We start from the raw sequence: 18,401 nt of genomic DNA on the forward strand, positions 1-18,401 counted from the left end.
CGAGTTCCTTCAAAGAAATCATCCCTTTCAAAAGATGCAATGTTTCCTGCATTGAGCTCATTTTGAGTGCAAGTGCATTCAAAATGACAGCACCTGATATGATACCAGTTAAGAAAACATCATCATTCATTGTTCTCACAGTACTAGAGAAAGATGCATTAGATCTACAATATTTTTATGTTGGGATGCATGCTTTTCCTTCAATAGGACAAGATGGGAGAACTCACATATCAAAAAGACTCCTTAGATTATGTAAACAGCAACACTATAAATATATATATAAGCTCTGCTAGAATGTTGCCCAGAAGAGCCAATATAAAAATTTGCTAAAACATTAAAAATGCAAGCACATTCATAAAACATTTTCTCACAAGACTAATCAACTCAAAAGGTGTCCAACAAAAAACCCTCAGAGAAATAATCCCTCAAAGGATTTCTCCATAGAGGAAGAGAAAAGAATCCACATGTCAAGTATCATATAGCATGTATTTTTTTTTCCAATCTCATTTATTTGGTAGCATACCTCAGAAAAACAAATGTTCAACCAATACAGTCAAAACGTCAAAAATGACCATGGTTGCCATTGCATTGTAGTGTTAAAAACGATGCACAGGGAAGGATGCAGGCCATTTGATCTCAGCATCTTGGTAACAAAACAACAGTAGTAGCAATAGTAATAATACAAAAAGATTAGCATGGGCCCTCTGAACTATTTCAGGATTTGGTCCAACTCCCATATAATTCTTTCCATTGACTTCAACAGAAATTGCATCAGGTCCTAAGCAAATTCTCCCCACCATATCACATTTTGAAAGGGACTTCAATTTGTACTTGCTTTCTTCAGGGGTTAATACAAATTGCTGTTTCTAAATTCATTTGAAGCATCTCTTTGTTAATTTCTTTCTGTATTGCACCTTCCACCCACCTCTCTCTCTCAAACATTTATTAAAGAAGCCTCACACCATCCCTGTGAGGGAGGTATTGTTCCCATTTTACAGATGGGGAAACTGAGCCATAGAAAGGTTGTCCATGGCCATAGAACAAGTAAGTCGCAAAAATGGAAAATAATCTAGGAGACCTGGGAATAGCTTCTTAAAGAAGCATAGGTGTTTCAACATGGAGCACTGCAGCACCTATCAGGCATCTTGCTGCTTAGCTGAATTCATGGCCCCATGACAGGTTCCCAGGCTCCTTTTGCAATGCATGGGGAGAATGAAGTACCTTAGAGCAGGATCCAGAAAACCTAATTGCAACAATCGGGGCATTGGGCTGTGAGAGACTACAGGAAATGCTGAGATGTTTTAAGCCCTTCTCTTCTCTAGACTTTAAGCACCTTACTCTGGGCTGCAGGAAAGAACCTAACTGGAGGTAAGGGCCTAAAGTAGCCATTACTGAAGAGCGGCAATAGAGGGAGGTGGAGCTGATGTTGGTGACAGCAACATGATCACTATAATGTACTTTATTCCAGTCCTTGCTTCAGTAAACTCAGGTTTCCCCTTTGCCTGGTGAATGTCCTCATCACTGAGTTGTCTCACTGAAAACATACAAAACAAAAAGCCTTCAACAGGAAGAACTAAGAAAGCCCCATCCCAAAATACTCTGTTGCCACATCATTCACCTTGAAAGTGGAAGATGAGTAAGGTTTTGAAACTGCAAGGTTGTGTTCTGTGCAGCACAAAGGCTTGAAGAATGACTACCAGATCAGGCCCCACAGGAGACAGAGTTGGAGGAATGCCTGTTTTGCAGACTGTGACAAGACTTGAGCATGATCTGTATGCTGAACAGTTCAGCACCATCAGGACTCAGGTGAGGGCTGGGGCAGCACAGGTGCTAAAGCTCATGGTTGACAGCCCTGAAGTCACAAGTCCAAGGCCACAGCAGAAGCACTTACAGCATGGCCCTGTCATATTTCAACAAATCTGCAAATTCTGCTAAATACTTTGTCACAAGAAAGAAGGATGGGCTTAAGTGTTTCTGGGCATGCTTTAAGCAAACTGTACATGTCTGAAAAACAATATCAGCAAGAACTGAGGTTCCAAACAGACTCTTCTTCACAAGTCCTGAGATAATCCAAAAAGGGCAACCTTGCTACAACTGTCATATTGAACTGGACTTAGTTTCATAGCCCAGTGCCTCTTGTAGTAATGCTGTTCTTTTTGTTGTCCTCTTCAACTAATTCACAGGCATGAATTACTTCCTATGCAGAACAGAAGTAGGAGAAATATTATCCTATTTCTCTGAGGCTTTGCATTGCCAAACAACCTTTTTTGGCTAACAGCACTTTTGGGACCACTTGTTTACATGTTGCCTTTCCTTGGTGGTTGGAAGTGTACAAATGTACAGTGGACCTAGCAAACTCTAGGACTTGATCAACCTACCTCTCTGTTTCTCAAACTGTTCACAGAAAATTCATTGCCAATTCTTTCTCCCCTAGAGCAACAGGTTGCACGGACCCCGCCTGCTGGTATGTATAGTAAAAGAGAAAATAAGTTTAACTCTTGTGCCAATTAAAATTAGACGAAATAGGGTACTAGGAGATGTGCATTAGGGAAAAGTTTTGCAATTGCAGGGAGATAAACCATGGGACCTAAAAGAAGTTCTCTAATTTCTCTAGTTTTATTACACTTGCCTCCCCCCCGCCCCTGTTAGGCTGTTTGAAAACAAAGGTACATTAAGGGGATGTTCTGTAACTCATTCCAATAAGAACTTTTGGATGCAAGTGGCAGAGAATTACTTGTATTTCCTAGTCTATCACCCATTCTGTTTACTCACCGGCAGCAAAACTGTCCATTTCTGGGTTGCAGGATAATAGGAAAACATTTTCACAATTTTTTTTTCCATAAAATTCACTATGGACCCATTTGCTACCTTACAGAACTTCGCAATTTGGAGACTTCTGGAATAAAAGCATTCCTGGTTTCTGAACAAAGGCCAGTTCGGCTTGAAAAAGAGTCTGAGTTTCTTGAAATCCAATCCTTTTTGAAGCAAACCTATATTTTTCAGATCAATAATAGTTCTTTTCACTGAACACAAACTATGTGAAAAGTCCAAGTGAATAATTCACAGAGAACAGGTTTAAGTTTACAATATTTAAAAAGAAAGTCAGATTTTAAGCCATTATTTGGTGAGAAATGTTGACAAATGTAATTGCTCCCAACACAGTTCCTTAGTATGCTGTCAGACTGAGCTTCTGGTTCATAACTGAGAAGGATAGCATTTTTAACACCGATTCTCTTTTCATTGTAATGAAATTAACTTTGACCTTACTAAGTAGCCTCCAATCCCCAGTACGTGTATCAGTGGCTTCCTTTAAAAGTTATCGTAAACTTCTCAGCCCTGGTTCCAACCATCACACATACACGTAGCTATAAATGGTCTCATTTGCCCCATTTTGCAATGATTGTTGGTGTAGTGATTTCCTACTCAAGCATGCAACTACTTTCAGGTATTTCAAAACTGCCAAAATCCCTTCCAATCTGGACTGTATTGACAAGAGTGACTTCCACTCCATTTATGTTGCTTAGCCACTTTTAAACTCTAAATCAAGTCTTAACAGCACAGACTTGTTCTGTGACTGAGTGTCACCTTGGAAACTGTACTGCCAGATGGCTAAAATTAGAATTACATGTGGGCTGAACACAGGAGGCCAGATCCTATTCTACTTATTAAACACCTATGTGGACTTACTGCCCAAATGCCATCCTATTCCATCCTGCTCAAGTCTGGGGGAAAAGATTAACACAGAAGGTGAATAAGCCCTCACCTTCTCCTTGCTGTTTCTTGTGACTTAGTCTTAAGGCTAAGATGATGGCATGTTCCAAAAACTAGGCACGTGAAAAGTTTTTCAAGGATTCAAACAAGGTGGAATAGGATCACACTTAGACACCTGTTAAGTGGAATATGATCTGGCCCAGGGATATTAAAGGTATGTGTGTTGGGGATAGCACCTAGGAGCCCCAGTCATAGATCAGGGGACAGGACAGATCAGTTAGATCTCTTCTCTAGCTAATAGTTGTTAGCTAATGTACAGCTAATGCTGTATCCTGCTTTCCAAAATGGCTGATGCCTAATGCTTTAGAGAAAGAATGCCTGTAAACCATCTCGTCAGTTGTGCAATGCTATTTATGGAGAAATGTTTCTTTCCTGATCTCTGCCAGGCAGTCTATGTACTGAAGCACAGTGTGGTAAAAGGAAGAATGGGACACCCAAAAGATGTGTCCCACATATGGGAGGAGCCAAAGCTTTGGTGTAAAGCAACATGCTGAGCACTGGGTTACTAGAATTTACAGGGATCCCATTTTGTCTCCAGAAATCGTTTGGAAAAATAATTGTCCTCCAAACCCATGGCTAAAAAGCTGCTACTATCCATCCAGTTACAAGAAGCCAGCATTGTATCATTGGCTTCTGAAACATCCTGCCCAGTTGAAAAGTCAAGCATTGTTAGAGGCAATGGGATACTGTGCTCTTACTTGAGTGCTTGTAATTTTTTTCAAAGGGACCTGAAAAAGGGGTCAGGATGTTCTCAGACAGAAATGCAGGTAAGGAGGAGGAGGGAGCAGAAATAAAAGTTAACAGCAGCTGTCATGTGCATATATTTATGCAGTCACCGCTAATAACCATCACACCACTTGGCCCAATGATTCCTAGACCTCACTTCCCACCTTGTATACCCCTGTAATGTAATATAGCAGCTGGGGCTGGACCTGCCTGATTTGGGCATACACAGCAAGATGGGACTTGGAGGAAACAATCCAGCCATTCATTGGAGAATTCTGTTTATCCCTTACCACACCTCAAAGCAGCCTAGCGTTTGCGCTGGTTCATTAAATGGCAATTTAGTCACTGTGGCAGATTTGACACCAGAGTCACTCTGATCTACTATACAAACTTCCTTTACTCATACTGGTTTGGTTCCTGAGTTTGGAGACTGCCGAGGACCAATATGAAGTTAGTAAGATGCACTGAGGACCAATCCCAAGTCACTGTTTCACAGAGGGCTGTGCAGAGACATTTTGATCACTTAGTCTGGTTCTGAAAGCAGCTCCCTCTGCAATGCAATAACCCAGGAGTTTGAAGGGAGTTTAAGAGGCTCCCTTTAACTGACAGATCCCAGTACAGCGGTAGGTTAGAAAGCAGCCCTGTGAGTTTGTGCCAGTTCTCTCATCTTTCGGTGATACTTTCCAAGATATCAATCAAATTGTCCAATCCCAACAAGTATCCATCCTCCCGGTTGCCTTCCTGCCAGGGGATCCTGTGGTCCAAAGTCTGCCCATCAGGAAGAAGGGTGGTCTTTCCAAAATCAATCAGCCACACATTGGCATTCCTGTTGCTATCATGCACAAAGAGTAGTGAACTTCCAATGACCTGCAGAGAGAAATCAGGTGGATATGATCAAAAAGTTATTTACATCTCCCCCAGTCTTCTAATCTACCCTGCCAAGTGCAAGGCACTGTGACCTGCAACTACACAGACTGCTGGGCTGCTTTGCCTGTACAGTGATAACCTGTGGGCCAAGCTGCTCAAAACAACATGCCTGCACTGTCTGGAAATAAGAATGAAGGGTGAAAGAAACCCCAGCAAAGAAGTAATTATTCAGCTCACTGGCACTGTGGCTTAATTAGGTGGATTCATGAGAGAACAGCAATTACTTCTGAAGAGAAACTGCAGTCCAAATCAAAGAGCGAGTAGGAAAAATACTGCCAGCGTCTAAGCACAAAATTATGACCAACATAAAACAAGCAGTCATATCTCTAAGCTGAAACTGTAGTAAATGAATCTGACACTGTGTCCCTCCCAGTAACATTACTTTTTCTGCAGCAATGCCAGATAAGCTAAGGAACTTGTGTAAATCAACCATGTGAAATCAGAACTGGGCACTATATCTGTACCACCCACCAGCACCCCTACAATGACTCCCAAAGGAGCAAGACAAGAATAGCTGTGAGAAGCCAATGCTAGTATGCCATCCCCTACAGTGACTTCTGCCAAGTGGACCTGGGACTAAAAGATTTGCCCCCTCTCAACCTAGATGATATGAGGAAGAAGAATTTGTGGTCATGTGTAGTTCACATGCATTAGTTTCTTCCTCTTAAATACTTTCCCTATACCTCTCTCTAGCCAGCAGACTATTCTGAATGGGCAGCTGAATGGTAAGCTGAGACAGCCATGAGTCACATACAGTGTGCATTCACCCACAGCTCACCTCATGTCGTTTAAAGAAGTCCGAGGACTCAAGGATAGTGCGGATTTCACGCAGACGCCTGAGGTATTTTTTCTGGAAGAAGAGGGACAAAATGCAGGCATTTAGGTCGGGGGTAGAGAACGATACTCTGTTTCCATGGGTTGTCATCACGACTTTTTATTCTAGGGCAGACACACTTCAGATCGACAGGTACATCATTTGAAAACTACTCTAAACAATATACTTGATAAGTTGCCCATTCTTAAAAGAAGACAGGGTGGAAGGACAGGACTGCCTGGCCTCAAATAAAGGTGCGTGTCAGAATCCCAACAAACTCATCTGCCTAGGTCTGAAAGAGGCAGTAGTCACCTGGCTAGAAAGTCAGGTTCTTGAGGCTTCTCTGGATCCCTCATTTCAGAAAGAGGGAAGGCTAGGCTCATGCAACTACTTTCTTTTCAAGTGAAAAGACCATTAAATGAAATCTATGAAATCTGACTATCAGGGCAGGATGAATATGGGGAAATTTGAAGCCTGCTGAACTTATCAAATTGCCTAGCACTTCTGATAACTGGGAAAAATGCACCTCAAATGCTGTCCCGTTTCCAGGCATACTGACTTTGAAGTGCAGGCATTTCCTTGGGATGGCCACTGCATGGCAGTGGAATGTAGTAGCATCCTTTGAAGTTCCCAAGCCATAACAGAGGTTATGCGGCCATACAAAGACCAGGTCACAGGCCAGAAGAAAAGAGGCTGATATTGTTCTTGAGAGTGAGAGTACAGAGTTGCTTCTTAAGCTATACCTCACACATGGAAGGACAACACACCATCAAGCTCCATCTTCTCCCCTTTTACTGGCTTTATTTTCTTTACATTTAGTTTGCAAATCAGAGTGGTTTGTTACTGCACCCAACGTTCAGGCACCAACACCCTGCATTACAGTCCACCTTGCTTGGCAGCACTGGGAAAATACGTACTTGCTTGCCTTGCTTTCTGCTGACTCAAAAGTGTTTTGGTGAAAATGCTTAGTCATTACCAGCCACAACTGCTGTAAGGCGATCTCTCCCAGTCATTTCCCACAAGCCCAACAATTCCCCATCTCCACTCCACTTGTGTAATCACCTTTCTCCCCTGGAAGCTTCAAGGGGATCTTGTCTACTGGAGGGCGCTGTGGTTACATGTCAGCAAGTGGGCTGAATTGACCAGGTACTAGTTCTTCTCAGAAGTCAAGACTTACCAGAATTGCTGTGTTGCCCTCAATGAATTCCATGAAAACCTGGAAAACTTGCTCCTGTGTCTTGGTCGTTTTGAAGTTTGTGTTACAAGTCCCATCAGCCCTCTGCACAAAAAACAAACCAAGAGAGAGGGGTTTATACTGCATGCCTCAGTCATCTAAGTAATGAATCTCCTGAATCATCAACAGCTCGGTTTCTCTCTCATTAATCAACAAGTGGGTGGCTGAGCCGGAAGAGTGAAGATAAATCAAGCAAGAGCTGGAGGGGTGGAGACCGAAAGGCAGACTTGAAGGCATCTGAACAGTGCTTGGTTTCCTGTTGACTGCAGTTTCAAAAGACCTCTCAAATATCGCTAGCCTGGGCAAAGGTTTTCCCTCTCACTTTATGAGCGACTGAAACCTGCAACGTGTGAAGGGATGACTGTGGGGACTTCTTTGGCTGCGTTCACTTCTAGGCAGACACAAGTATCCCCAATACCTGTGTGAATGTCTGGGGGGAGGAGAGAGAGGGGTGCAAGGAGAGGAACATTCTGTGGGCTCTCAAACCTGACCTGAGTTAACCCATCTCTCAGTGGAGAAACCACCAGCCTGTGGGTCAGGTCTTTCATTCCCCAATAAAGCACCCCCTAATATTAGTGTGTCCTAGAGTCACAGAAGCAAGAATTTTTTTGCAGATAATAAAAGCTTGTGTTTGGAAGTATCCATGTGTCACTGTACAGTGTGTGCGCAAATTTGCAAGGTAAAAGGTGTGCATATTTGCAAGGTAAAAGGTGTGCATGCATGTATTTACTTGGGTCCTGGTGAAAATTTGGATTATCTAGGTGTTTGAGATGCAATAGCACATGACAATGTGAAAGATGTGCCTGTTTATGTGGTTTTGGTGTTCATATGAGAAGGCTGTGAAAGTCCAAACGTATTTGTTGACACACACAATGGGCATGTGCATTTCTGTGTGCGTTTCAACATGTCATCATGTCTATGTGACATGAATGTATATGTTAAGGGCATACATGCATGACAGGATGACAGTAGTAGGTAGCAGCTTATTCTTATATTTCATAGATTTCGTAGACATTAGGGCTGGAAGGGACCTCGGAAGATCATCGAGTCCAGCCCCCCGCCCAAAGGGCAGGAAGTCAGCTGAGGTCATAGGATCCCAGCAAGATGAGCATCCAGTTTGCTCTTGAAGGTGTTCAATGTAGGCGCTTGAACCACCTCCGGTGGCAGGCTGTTCCAGACCTTGGGGGCTCGGACAGTAAAGAAATTCTTCCTTATGTCCAGCCTGAAACGATCTTGTAGTAGTTTGTGACCATTCGACCTCATCATCCCTTGGGGCGCTCTGGTGAACAAACGTTCCCCCAGATACTGGTGGTCACCCCTGATAAACTTGTAGGTGGCCATCAGATCACCCCTGAGCCTGCGCTTTTCCAGGCTAAAGAGCCCAGGGCTCTCAGCCTGTCATCGTAGGGTCTGCTTCCCTGACCTCTGATCATGCGCGTGGCTCTTCTCTGGACTCTCTCAAGCTTCTCCACATCCTTTTTGAATTGTGGAGCCCAAAACTGGACGCAGTACTCCAGCTGCGGCCTCACTAAGGCCGAGTACAGGGGGAGAATGACGTCCCGGGATTTGCTTGAGAAGCATCTATGGATGCAAGCCAGCGTAATAAAGGGCTTAGTCCGTCTGCCAGTCTGCAATGCTCTTGGAGCACTCTGATTGGTTAGTGAAACAACTAGTGCGGAGCACCGCCATGACAGTGGGGACAGAGCGGAAGGGGTGAGGGTGGGCAAGGCCAGCACCCCATGCTGCCGCCACCTCTGAGTCACCATGGAGGGGGGTGAGGCCAACAGCTCTGGAGGCAGCAACAGCACAGGGTGCTTGCAGAGGGGGACAGAGGGGATGGTGGGGCAAACTTCCGATCTCCCCCGATCCTAGGAGGTGGCAGCAGCACGGGGTTGTGGGTAGCAGTACCCCCCCAGTGATTCTTGACAGGCAGAATTCAGTACTTGGCTAGTACTTGTATTAAGTGCTGCAGTGTTACCAAAGCAGATCTCTAGTATTAATCCAACAAAACTCATCATATCCATTATAGTAGCCACAGAGAAAATATGTCTTCTTCCTACAAGATAAAGTTATTGCACTAAAACTGTATAAAATTCTACTCTGGGTCTAAGCAGGTATACCATTTACACTACAGCAAAATTTGGCCCAACTAATACTGCAAAGTTTTCAGGATTATCATGCAGGAGAGTTAACTGACTGTATGGCACAGCTATGCATAACACCCTCCCACTTAACAGACTATCTTGCAACAGAATAAACTGACTTTATCCCAAGACTGTGTTAGTCTGATAAGACATGTGTAAGTTATGCAAGGGAAGTATAGAACGTAGGCAGTTGGATTTAGAAACCATTTGAAGTGCTGTACCAGTGTGGTGCACAAATATGTAGGGAGAGGTTTTGAATTTCAGACTGCTGTCTAAACAGTATGCTAAGCTATATATGCTTGTATCCCCGTGGCACTAGCAAAATATCAGTGGAAGGAAGTTTACTGGGAAAATGCATACACTTTTCATCTCATCTTACATAGCTGCTCTGTTCTATGTAGGGAACGGAGATAGTACTTTTTATTACTATTTCAATACACAAGTTACCTGGTTCCCTTATCTTTCAGAAATGCCTTTACGATTGCGCCACCCTTAAGCAGTTAGCTGTGGAATGCCAACTGTGATTACTGCCTTTCTACTTTCTTTAAGCACACATCCACCTCTGAGTTATAGTGCACTCTCTTTAAGTGCATAGCAGGACTGAAAAAAAGCTTTGCACTAACCCAGAATATGCACTCATCAACTAACAGCAACAGCTTGTGCTAACCTTTTTGCACCTTGTTGAGGCCCCTTACCTTGTTTCTCAGAGCCCTTACACCTCTCTCTCACCTGGAATTTGACATAAACTAGGCAGTTCTGGGATGCTTTTGAAGACTTGAAATTGAAGGGTCCTAGTTTTACCATTTATTCTGTTAAGTGGAGTAACGTTGCACTATTCAGTTAGATTAATTCTCCACGTATCCAAAGCGCACATAAGTAGAGTATACTAAAGACTAGGTCTGCTATTATATAACATCAGCACAAGCTCTGAATATGCCTACGCAGCTGCAATGACTTTCCTCAGCATCCTTCTCTCTGGTCGCAGTGCAACACGCAGCTTAAAACCCATGCAGAGCTGTGCTGGGACCAGGTATGTGAAAACTCTGTCTGCACTGCTGCTAGTTTTCCCAGCTCCCCCCCATCCTGGCTGCAGCGTGGACACAGCTGGAAGCTGCCCAGCCCCAGAGAAGCTCTCCGCTGGCTGGAAGCTGCGCTTACACCACAATGGAGGGGAGGGAACGGAAGGAAGACAACAGTGGTGCAGATGCCTGGCCCTGGCACAGCTTCCCATGGTCTCAGATGCTAAACCCACTCCCCTATTAGGGACTAAGAATGGGGTGCAGGAAACAGCAGCAGCACAGGCACAGCTCCTGGCTGCCTAGACCTGGGTGTGGGCACAGGGAATGCCCTCTGCCACTGACATGCTGCCAAAACCACCCAGCCCATGTCAGACTGGAGCCAGGAGGAAAGGGAGAAGTGGCAGCAACGCAGGTGCAGCTGAAAGCTGCCCAGTCCCAGCACAGCTCCTCAGTGCCTGGCCTGGTATGGGCATAGCCGCTGACACAGGCAAAGTCCTCTAGCTCTGCAGGCTGTATGTTGCCAACCCCTGCATTACACTAACAAAGAAACCATTAATTCTGAAGCTAATCACAGGGCTCCGACTCTGATAAGATTCTTGGTTTCTGAGGTTTCCAGACTCAGAGATTGAGTGTCACATGCTCTAAGGTAAATAAATAGGCTCCACCTGCTTCTCCTGCAAGAACCATGGAAGACAAATGCAGTACAACACAATAAACTGACAAAGGGCAAAAGTAAACCTGACTTACACTTTTTCCTGCATATGGTGTGAGGAAATGAAAGTGACTGAAACAGATTATAGAGCAGCAGGGCTGGAAGGGACCTCCAGAGGTCATCTAGCCCAACACCCTTCCTCAGGCAGGGTCATCCCTATCCAAACCATCCTATACAAATCCATAATCTAGTCTCTTAGCAAGGTTACACAATCAACCCTGACAACACAAGACATAAGGAACTGAAGGAATTAAACCAAATTATTTCTGTATTCAGTGACAAAGGTTATTTTATTGAGCGATGGTCTCTGACCAACCACTAGATGGCATAAGTAGTTCTTTAAGCACCCTATAGGCTTGCCTTCCAAAATGGGCACCTATGCAACTAGATTTCACTAAACTGAGGATACAAAAACCCATAATTGCTCTGTTAAAAACAAGACAAGGATGTCACATGGACAAGTGCTTCATATGACCAGGCTGCACTTCTATATAATGCTTACAACCAGCAATGCCTAGAGGTCAGAGCATCAGAACGATTGCTTGGTGACCTGACTCTACTGTAAATAGGGATTCAGACAACTCACCTCACTTTTCTGTCTCAGTTTTTTTTAAAAGGGGCCCACTGAGGTACCTACCTCAGAGGACTGTCATGAGGATAAAGGAAGGTGGAATGCACTGAACATTTTACAGACCATCTAAATGCTCGACATTCTAGATCAGATGTAGGCACTGCCCTGCTCCAAGAGAAACTCCAGGCAACATTATGAAGACTCTATTAAGGAGGTAAAGTACTCCTCCTCTCTTCCCTTACACACACCCGCACACACATAACAACAGACTGCCTAGGGAAGTTGTGGATTCTCCATCAGTGAATGTGTTCAAGCAGCAGTTGGACAGCCATGGGCAGCGATGATCTAGACACAGCTATGCCTGTGTTCTGTTATGGGTGTTTCTCATGCTTCTGGGCTTTACTAGTTGTCCCCATCCCCCATTTTCTGCTACATGTCAGGGTGTTTTTAAACCTTCCTCAGAGGCATTGGTTGTTGGCTACAGCCAAGGCTGGGGACCAACTGGGATGCATCAATGCTCCTACTGGGAACAAAGTTGGAAGTTGCTAGCTAGAGGAGCCTTGCCCCTCTGCTCAGGGTCAGACTGACTGCCATATTTGGGGTCAGGAAGGCATTTTACCCCATGGTCAAAATGCTATGGACTGTGAGGGTTCAGGCCTTTCTCTGTAGCAGGGGGTGTGGCCTTCTATCTACGATCTCTTGATCACATACTGACAATATTTCATATACACAGGACATTGGGTGCTAAAGGTTTCCTGCTTTACCTGTGGCAAGTTAGGGTGTTAGGTCTATGTCATCAGGGTTGACAGTAATCTTATGCAGAATTTAGATTATGCATTGTATAGGATGGTTTGGATAGAGACAATCCTGCTTCAGGCAGGATGGCTGGACAAGATGACCTCTGCAGGTCCCTTCCAGAGCTACTTCTGCATGATTCTACAAAATCAGCCAGCAAGATGTTTAAGAACTAACACCAGGAGCAAACTGAGCATCCCCTTTGATTCCCTGTGCAGAGGAACAGCAATTATGCAGCTCCTTGCTCCCACAGTTCCAGTCATATACCAAGGTCCAGTATAAGCAGCATCGCATATCATATGCAGTGACCAAAATGCACTGAACACAGTTGCCATATCTGCAAAGATAACACATACAAAAATGATATCACTTGCATCCCAGAGAACTAAAGATTGAGTTCAAATGGGAATTGGGAGAATTTTTTTCAAAGAAGATGCAATTCAATAAGAACAAGTACATGGTATCGCAATCAGAAACAGTCAACAGTACTAATAAAAAACAGGGAAATGGCTTATTGGGAAGCAGCTCCTCAGGAAAAAAACCAACAGGAATTATAGTGGGTCACAAACTGAATACAAGTTAGTAGCAACACGTGGCAAAAAAGCAAACATACAGGAATACCTAAACAAAAAAGAGAGTAATCAATGCATTCTACTCTGCGCTGGTAAGGCCTCAGCTAGAGCACGGTGTTCGGTTTTGGACACCACACTTCAGCAAAGATACAGATCAATCAGAGAAATTCCAGATGAAGCAACAAAAACTGATTACAGGTCTAGGAAGTATGATTTATAGAGGGAAGTCTGGAAGAATTTGGCTTGTTTATCCTTAAGACAGACAGACTAGGGAAGACCTTTGTTGCATCTTCAAATATGTAAGATGGCTGCAAAAAGGAAAATACTAAACTGTTCTCTAGGTTCACTGGGGACAGGACAAATAAGGGGCTTAAACTGCAGCAACAGACATTTTGGATTGATATTTAAGCCCTTGAACAGATTAATTAGGGAAGTTGTATAATTTCAATCACTGGAGGTTTTTAAAAACAGGTTAGACAAACCTGTCAGGAGTCCATTTAGGTTTGGCTGATCCTGCCTTAGGGCAGCAAGATGGACAAAATGACCTCTCAAGGTCCCTCCTTAACCCCTTTTTTAAAGACAACTGGCAACATTATTAGATGCCAAGTGGTAAAAGGTTAATCACAAAGAATTTAAACTCATAAAAAGCATCTGAGAAGAGATGCAAGTCCCAAAATTTCCTCCCAGTAATCAAGCGCACAAGCCCTGCATCAAGAGAAGAATCCACCACCAAGTCACTTCTGAAGGGGCATACTCAGTCCTAAGCCAGTTGGGCAGAGCAGTGTGGAAAAGCCTACCACTGCACAAGCTGGGGGACTTAATCAGGGTAGATTGTGAATGTAGAAGGAAGAAAGCACTGGCAAGACAGAAAAATGGGTAGCTAAAAGGACTTTATCATGCCCTTTTGTTTTTGTTTATTCGTCCTTCATCCACCTAGGCTTCAAAAGCCAAAGCAGGGTTAGACCAGAAATCCCACTTCCATTATCTTAACTAAACACATGAAATCTATAAACTGTTATATAGTGGGGACATGATTTGGTAAATGCCCTGGAGTCAAACTGTACAGCAGAGGGTGATAAACCCTGATAGACAGTGACCATCTCACCACGGAGAGTCATTTACATGTTACCTTAAAATTTTTAAAAATAAATTATTGTCAGTGTTCACGTGAGGTACAGGACTGAGCATCCATTTGTCCTGCAGAAGACAGTCATCACATCAGACCATATCTGGCCATAGGAAAGAATCCAAAGTAGTCCAGAAAACCAGTTCAACCTCAGAAGAAATCAGTCTATACCAGCTAGATGAGGAAAATGACAGAGGCCTGCCTCTGGGTCCACTCTTAAGTAACTCAGCCAGATATCACCAGTGCCTGGAAGCCAGGAAGGAACCTTGTTCTGAAGCTACCCATCTGATACTCCTGCGGGGTATAAGCAGGGGAAACATGATGGCTTAAAGACCTGACAGTGTAGATTGCCTGGGTTCTTCTAGACTCTAAAGTAACATAATGGCCTATATGGATGGACACCCGTTTGTCTCAGGGAAGGAGAGGACTGTGTTACAGATGTGCCTACATATTCACCTTTACTGGGTCTACTTTTCCAATACCTAACAGCTTCAATTCCTGAAGAAGGGGATGCCTAGATTCCAAGAAAGTTACATCATGTCATGCTAATATTTTCCAATTACATCAGCAACATGGGAATAACTGCTTCCCTCTAATTTCCTCAGAATAAAGCGGTGTGCTTTCAGGGTGGCTTGTGGGAGAAGGTAATTGCTGTGCAGCAAGGGAGGACAGCAGTCCATCAGTTCAGAATTCCCCCACACTGATTTCACTTTCATTCTGTTTACAGCGCAGAGCTATCTGGTTTCACTTTATAATGTTCCTGTTGTTGTTCACAGTGTGGTTAATGTGCTTCTGGTGGGTTTGGTGTTTTTCACGTCTCATGATGCTTTTCTTACATTTACCATAGAAGCTAAAAAGCCACAAAAGAAAAAAGAAAAAAAAAGCCAGTATGACTCCAGCTAATAAAGTCTCACTTTATCTTTTTAGCAACTAGGCTGATGCTGCATAACGACATGTTGATTAATCATCAGAGCAGGCAAAAAGCTGAGTCTGCTCACCTTAATCCCTTCAATCCTGAAGCCCAGGTTGGCACTGGAGCTGATGGTCTCCCTCCACTGCATGTAACGAGGCTTGGTCACAGCATGCTGTGCGTTCTCCTCAGCTGTGGGTGCGAGAGGGTCCACTTCAATCATTTTCTTGTACATGTCCTTACGGAGCTTTGGCTTTTCACGAGCTTTAGTCAACTCCTCCTCTAGGTATGTCCTGTAAAAACAGAGGCAGCAAGACTGATAACTCCCTGCACACATGCGAGAAAGCTAAGAATTATCATCACCCCCATTTTAAAGAGAGGGAAACTAAGAAACAAGAACCAAATGACTTGCCCAAGGTTACTTAACGAGTCAATGGCAGACTCTATAATGCCAATTCTCAGTCCTTGCTCTTACTGTTGCCTTCTAACTACAACTTTCATCTCCTGCTTATACTGTGGGATAAATGCTTGATTCCAATTCTGCACCATGACACAGGATGGTCTCATCACAGCAAATCTCAGATAGTTCAAATGCAATAGCGCCAAGAAGGGATGTCTAAGAGAACCTGAAAACTAGGGCTATGCAAAGCAGGCAGTACAGGTGACCCTCGCCATTCACGGGGGCTACATTCTTGTGATCCCCGCGAATGACAAAATCCACAAATAAGGCACTGTGTTCATGAATGCAGTGCCCCCAGTGGCTGGGGTGGGCACGGCTCCGGCAGCAATGGCGGGAGCGCAGCAGCAGAAGCCTGGTGGCAGTAAGCACCAAGGAACTCCTTTAAGTGTACAAAGTGTATTTAAAATGTGGGTTTGGCATTCGCAAATATTTAAAACCATGAATGCCGAAGCCTCAAATAGCGAGGGTTTCCTATATTCAATTTGGATTTGGCCCGATTCAGGGGACAGTGATTCGATTAGCTGATTTGGTTCACTGTCCTGATTTGATTCAGCTGAATCTGAAGATTTGATGCTGATTCTCTGAATCAGCGATTTGGCCATAGACACAGCTTTATATGTTGTTTCTATGCACCTTGAGGTACCGGGTGTGGCTCATGAACACCAAGATGGGTGGGGGCAGATGGAGTGTCCCACAAGAGCATGCTCAGCACCAGATCCAGAAGTGGACAGGAAGCTTCCTATTTGATTTGGACAGATTAATGGGTCTCTTGATTTGATTCGGATTCAGAGATTCGGTCACCAAAATTGAGCCAAATCTCCTCTGAATCGAATCAGCAACCAAAGCTTCACACAGCCCTACTGAAAACCTCTCTCAGCTCAGAGTTACAGTTGGTTTTCCAGGCCGCTGAAGCCAGTTGAAGCTGTACATTTCAAACAGCATATAGAAAAAGCCCTGCAGCTAATTTCCAAGCTCCACCTGTAAACTATGTTCAGCATGAGGGAGTTGCCACTCACTGTTGATCAAGAAGTTATTCAAAATAGGACTGTGAATGACCTCAATGCCTTAGTGGATATGCTGAGCTGTCTTCTCCCTCAGCACTCCTTAAATATGTCCAGGGGCTGTGTGTTTTGGGCTTGACTCCTCCTTCAAGGGGGTGGCATAAATCTCCCCCTTCTTCATTGTGGGCAGGTCTGCACTAGATGTCTTTACCTCAAGGTAACACATTAACAGCTTCCTTGAGATACTTAACCTGCTTGTGAAGGCTGACATACACTCCCCATGTGTTAGATACTTCACATTTACAGATAATCCAGTAACTCAAGGAGAAAAAGTTGAGCAAAGATGAGCTCAAGGAGGAAATGATTAACAATGTCATCTACATCACTGCCATGGAGCATCTGAGTAAGCCCTAGTTCACAACTCCCAGATCTATTGATCCAAGTTCTCTGCAGATCACCTATTTATTATCAACATATGGCTCACATTTTTGAGGCTTTCTTCATAACACAAAAACCAAAAAAATTACTTTTTTAATACACAAGCTGATATTCTGAAGAACATGGCAAGCAGCAGCAGAAATACCAGGATGGCAAAGGGATTCATGCTAGTGATCTCTGAGCCTTGGGGTTGGCTAATGGGCGTCTGCCACAGCAGGAATCATTGCAGTCACCGGACTCATTTGAGCTCTAGAAATGGACTGCCACGTTGTTTGTTAGTTACTCATGTTTGAGGAAGGGAATTTTACTCTTTGTTTTCTCAATGACTGTGTGTTCTCAAAGATTAATGAATTGACAGTGACTCAGTCAAATCATCTATTTTTTTCTTTTTTTATCTTTACTCTTCACAAGCCAAGTAATATGAGGCAGGTGCAAAGCAAGCTTGCCTTGAATCAACCCAACTTCAGATTTCACCCAAGCAGCATCCAAGAATCTTGATATTTCAGTCTCCAAAAGCCAAGTACAATTAGACAGCTGCAATATGAACTCCCTTCATACTGTTACAGAATGACCCTACTCTTGGCATGGGGTGGACAGTCCTATGTAGGGAGTTGACAATGTGTTGCAGACAGAAAAGAAATGAATGCAGGTCACTAGCAGGACCTCTATCTAGACTGGTCACCCAAAGTGAGTACTTAATCTACCAGGCACATCAATACCATCACATCCATTCTTCAAATTAATTAAATGGAAAAAAAAAAGGTTCATTTTCATGTCTCCCACCTGATCCCCATTTTACAGTCCATTACACAAGGCCCTTCAAACTCATTAAGCAGGTCATCCAATTGAATGTAGCTCTCGCCATCTCTCTCCACCATGCCATGGAAGGCAGGGACACAGGAGCACAGGAGATCTTTCATCAGTCGCTCAAAACACTCCTTCTCATTCTCAGAGAAGCGCTTCAGAATAGTTCCACTATCAGCTGCTTTGAAGCTGCCTGCAAAACCAAACACACACACTGAGAAGACCAGTTTGTGGAAGAGGAAAACACCTGCCCTCACCCTTCACCCACTTCTCTATCATGCACCAGATAAAAGTTTCCCCTGCATGGAAAAGATAACACACTCTTTGAAAGAAAACAAAAACCACACACTGCAATGTAGTTTTTGACTGTGAAAATT

At 43.8% G+C, this 18,401-nt stretch overlaps 1 protein-coding gene across 1 annotated transcript in view; it reads right to left on the bottom strand.

The window, feature by feature from the left end:
- Positions 1-479: 479 nt before the first annotated feature.
- The window catches only part of ITPKA (inositol-trisphosphate 3-kinase A), a 58,584-nt gene continuing 40,662 nt past the window's right edge, over positions 480-18,401 (bottom strand). Inside the window, exons 3-7 of the mRNA XM_019496468.2 lie at positions 18,004-18,217; positions 15,410-15,614; positions 7,416-7,517; positions 6,203-6,274; positions 480-5,364 (exon numbers count right to left, since the gene is read on the bottom strand). Of these exons, the coding sequence (XP_019352013.2) occupies positions 5,161-5,364; positions 6,203-6,274; positions 7,416-7,517; positions 15,410-15,614; positions 18,004-18,217 (797 nt within the window). The 3' untranslated portion in view covers positions 480-5,160. The remainder of the gene's footprint in view (positions 5,365-6,202; positions 6,275-7,415; positions 7,518-15,409; positions 15,615-18,003; positions 18,218-18,401) is intronic.

Source organism: Alligator mississippiensis, chromosome 2 (genome assembly GCF_030867095.1).
Source record: "Alligator mississippiensis isolate rAllMis1 chromosome 2, rAllMis1, whole genome shotgun sequence".
NCBI lineage: Eukaryota > Metazoa > Chordata > Crocodylia > Alligatoridae > Alligator > Alligator mississippiensis.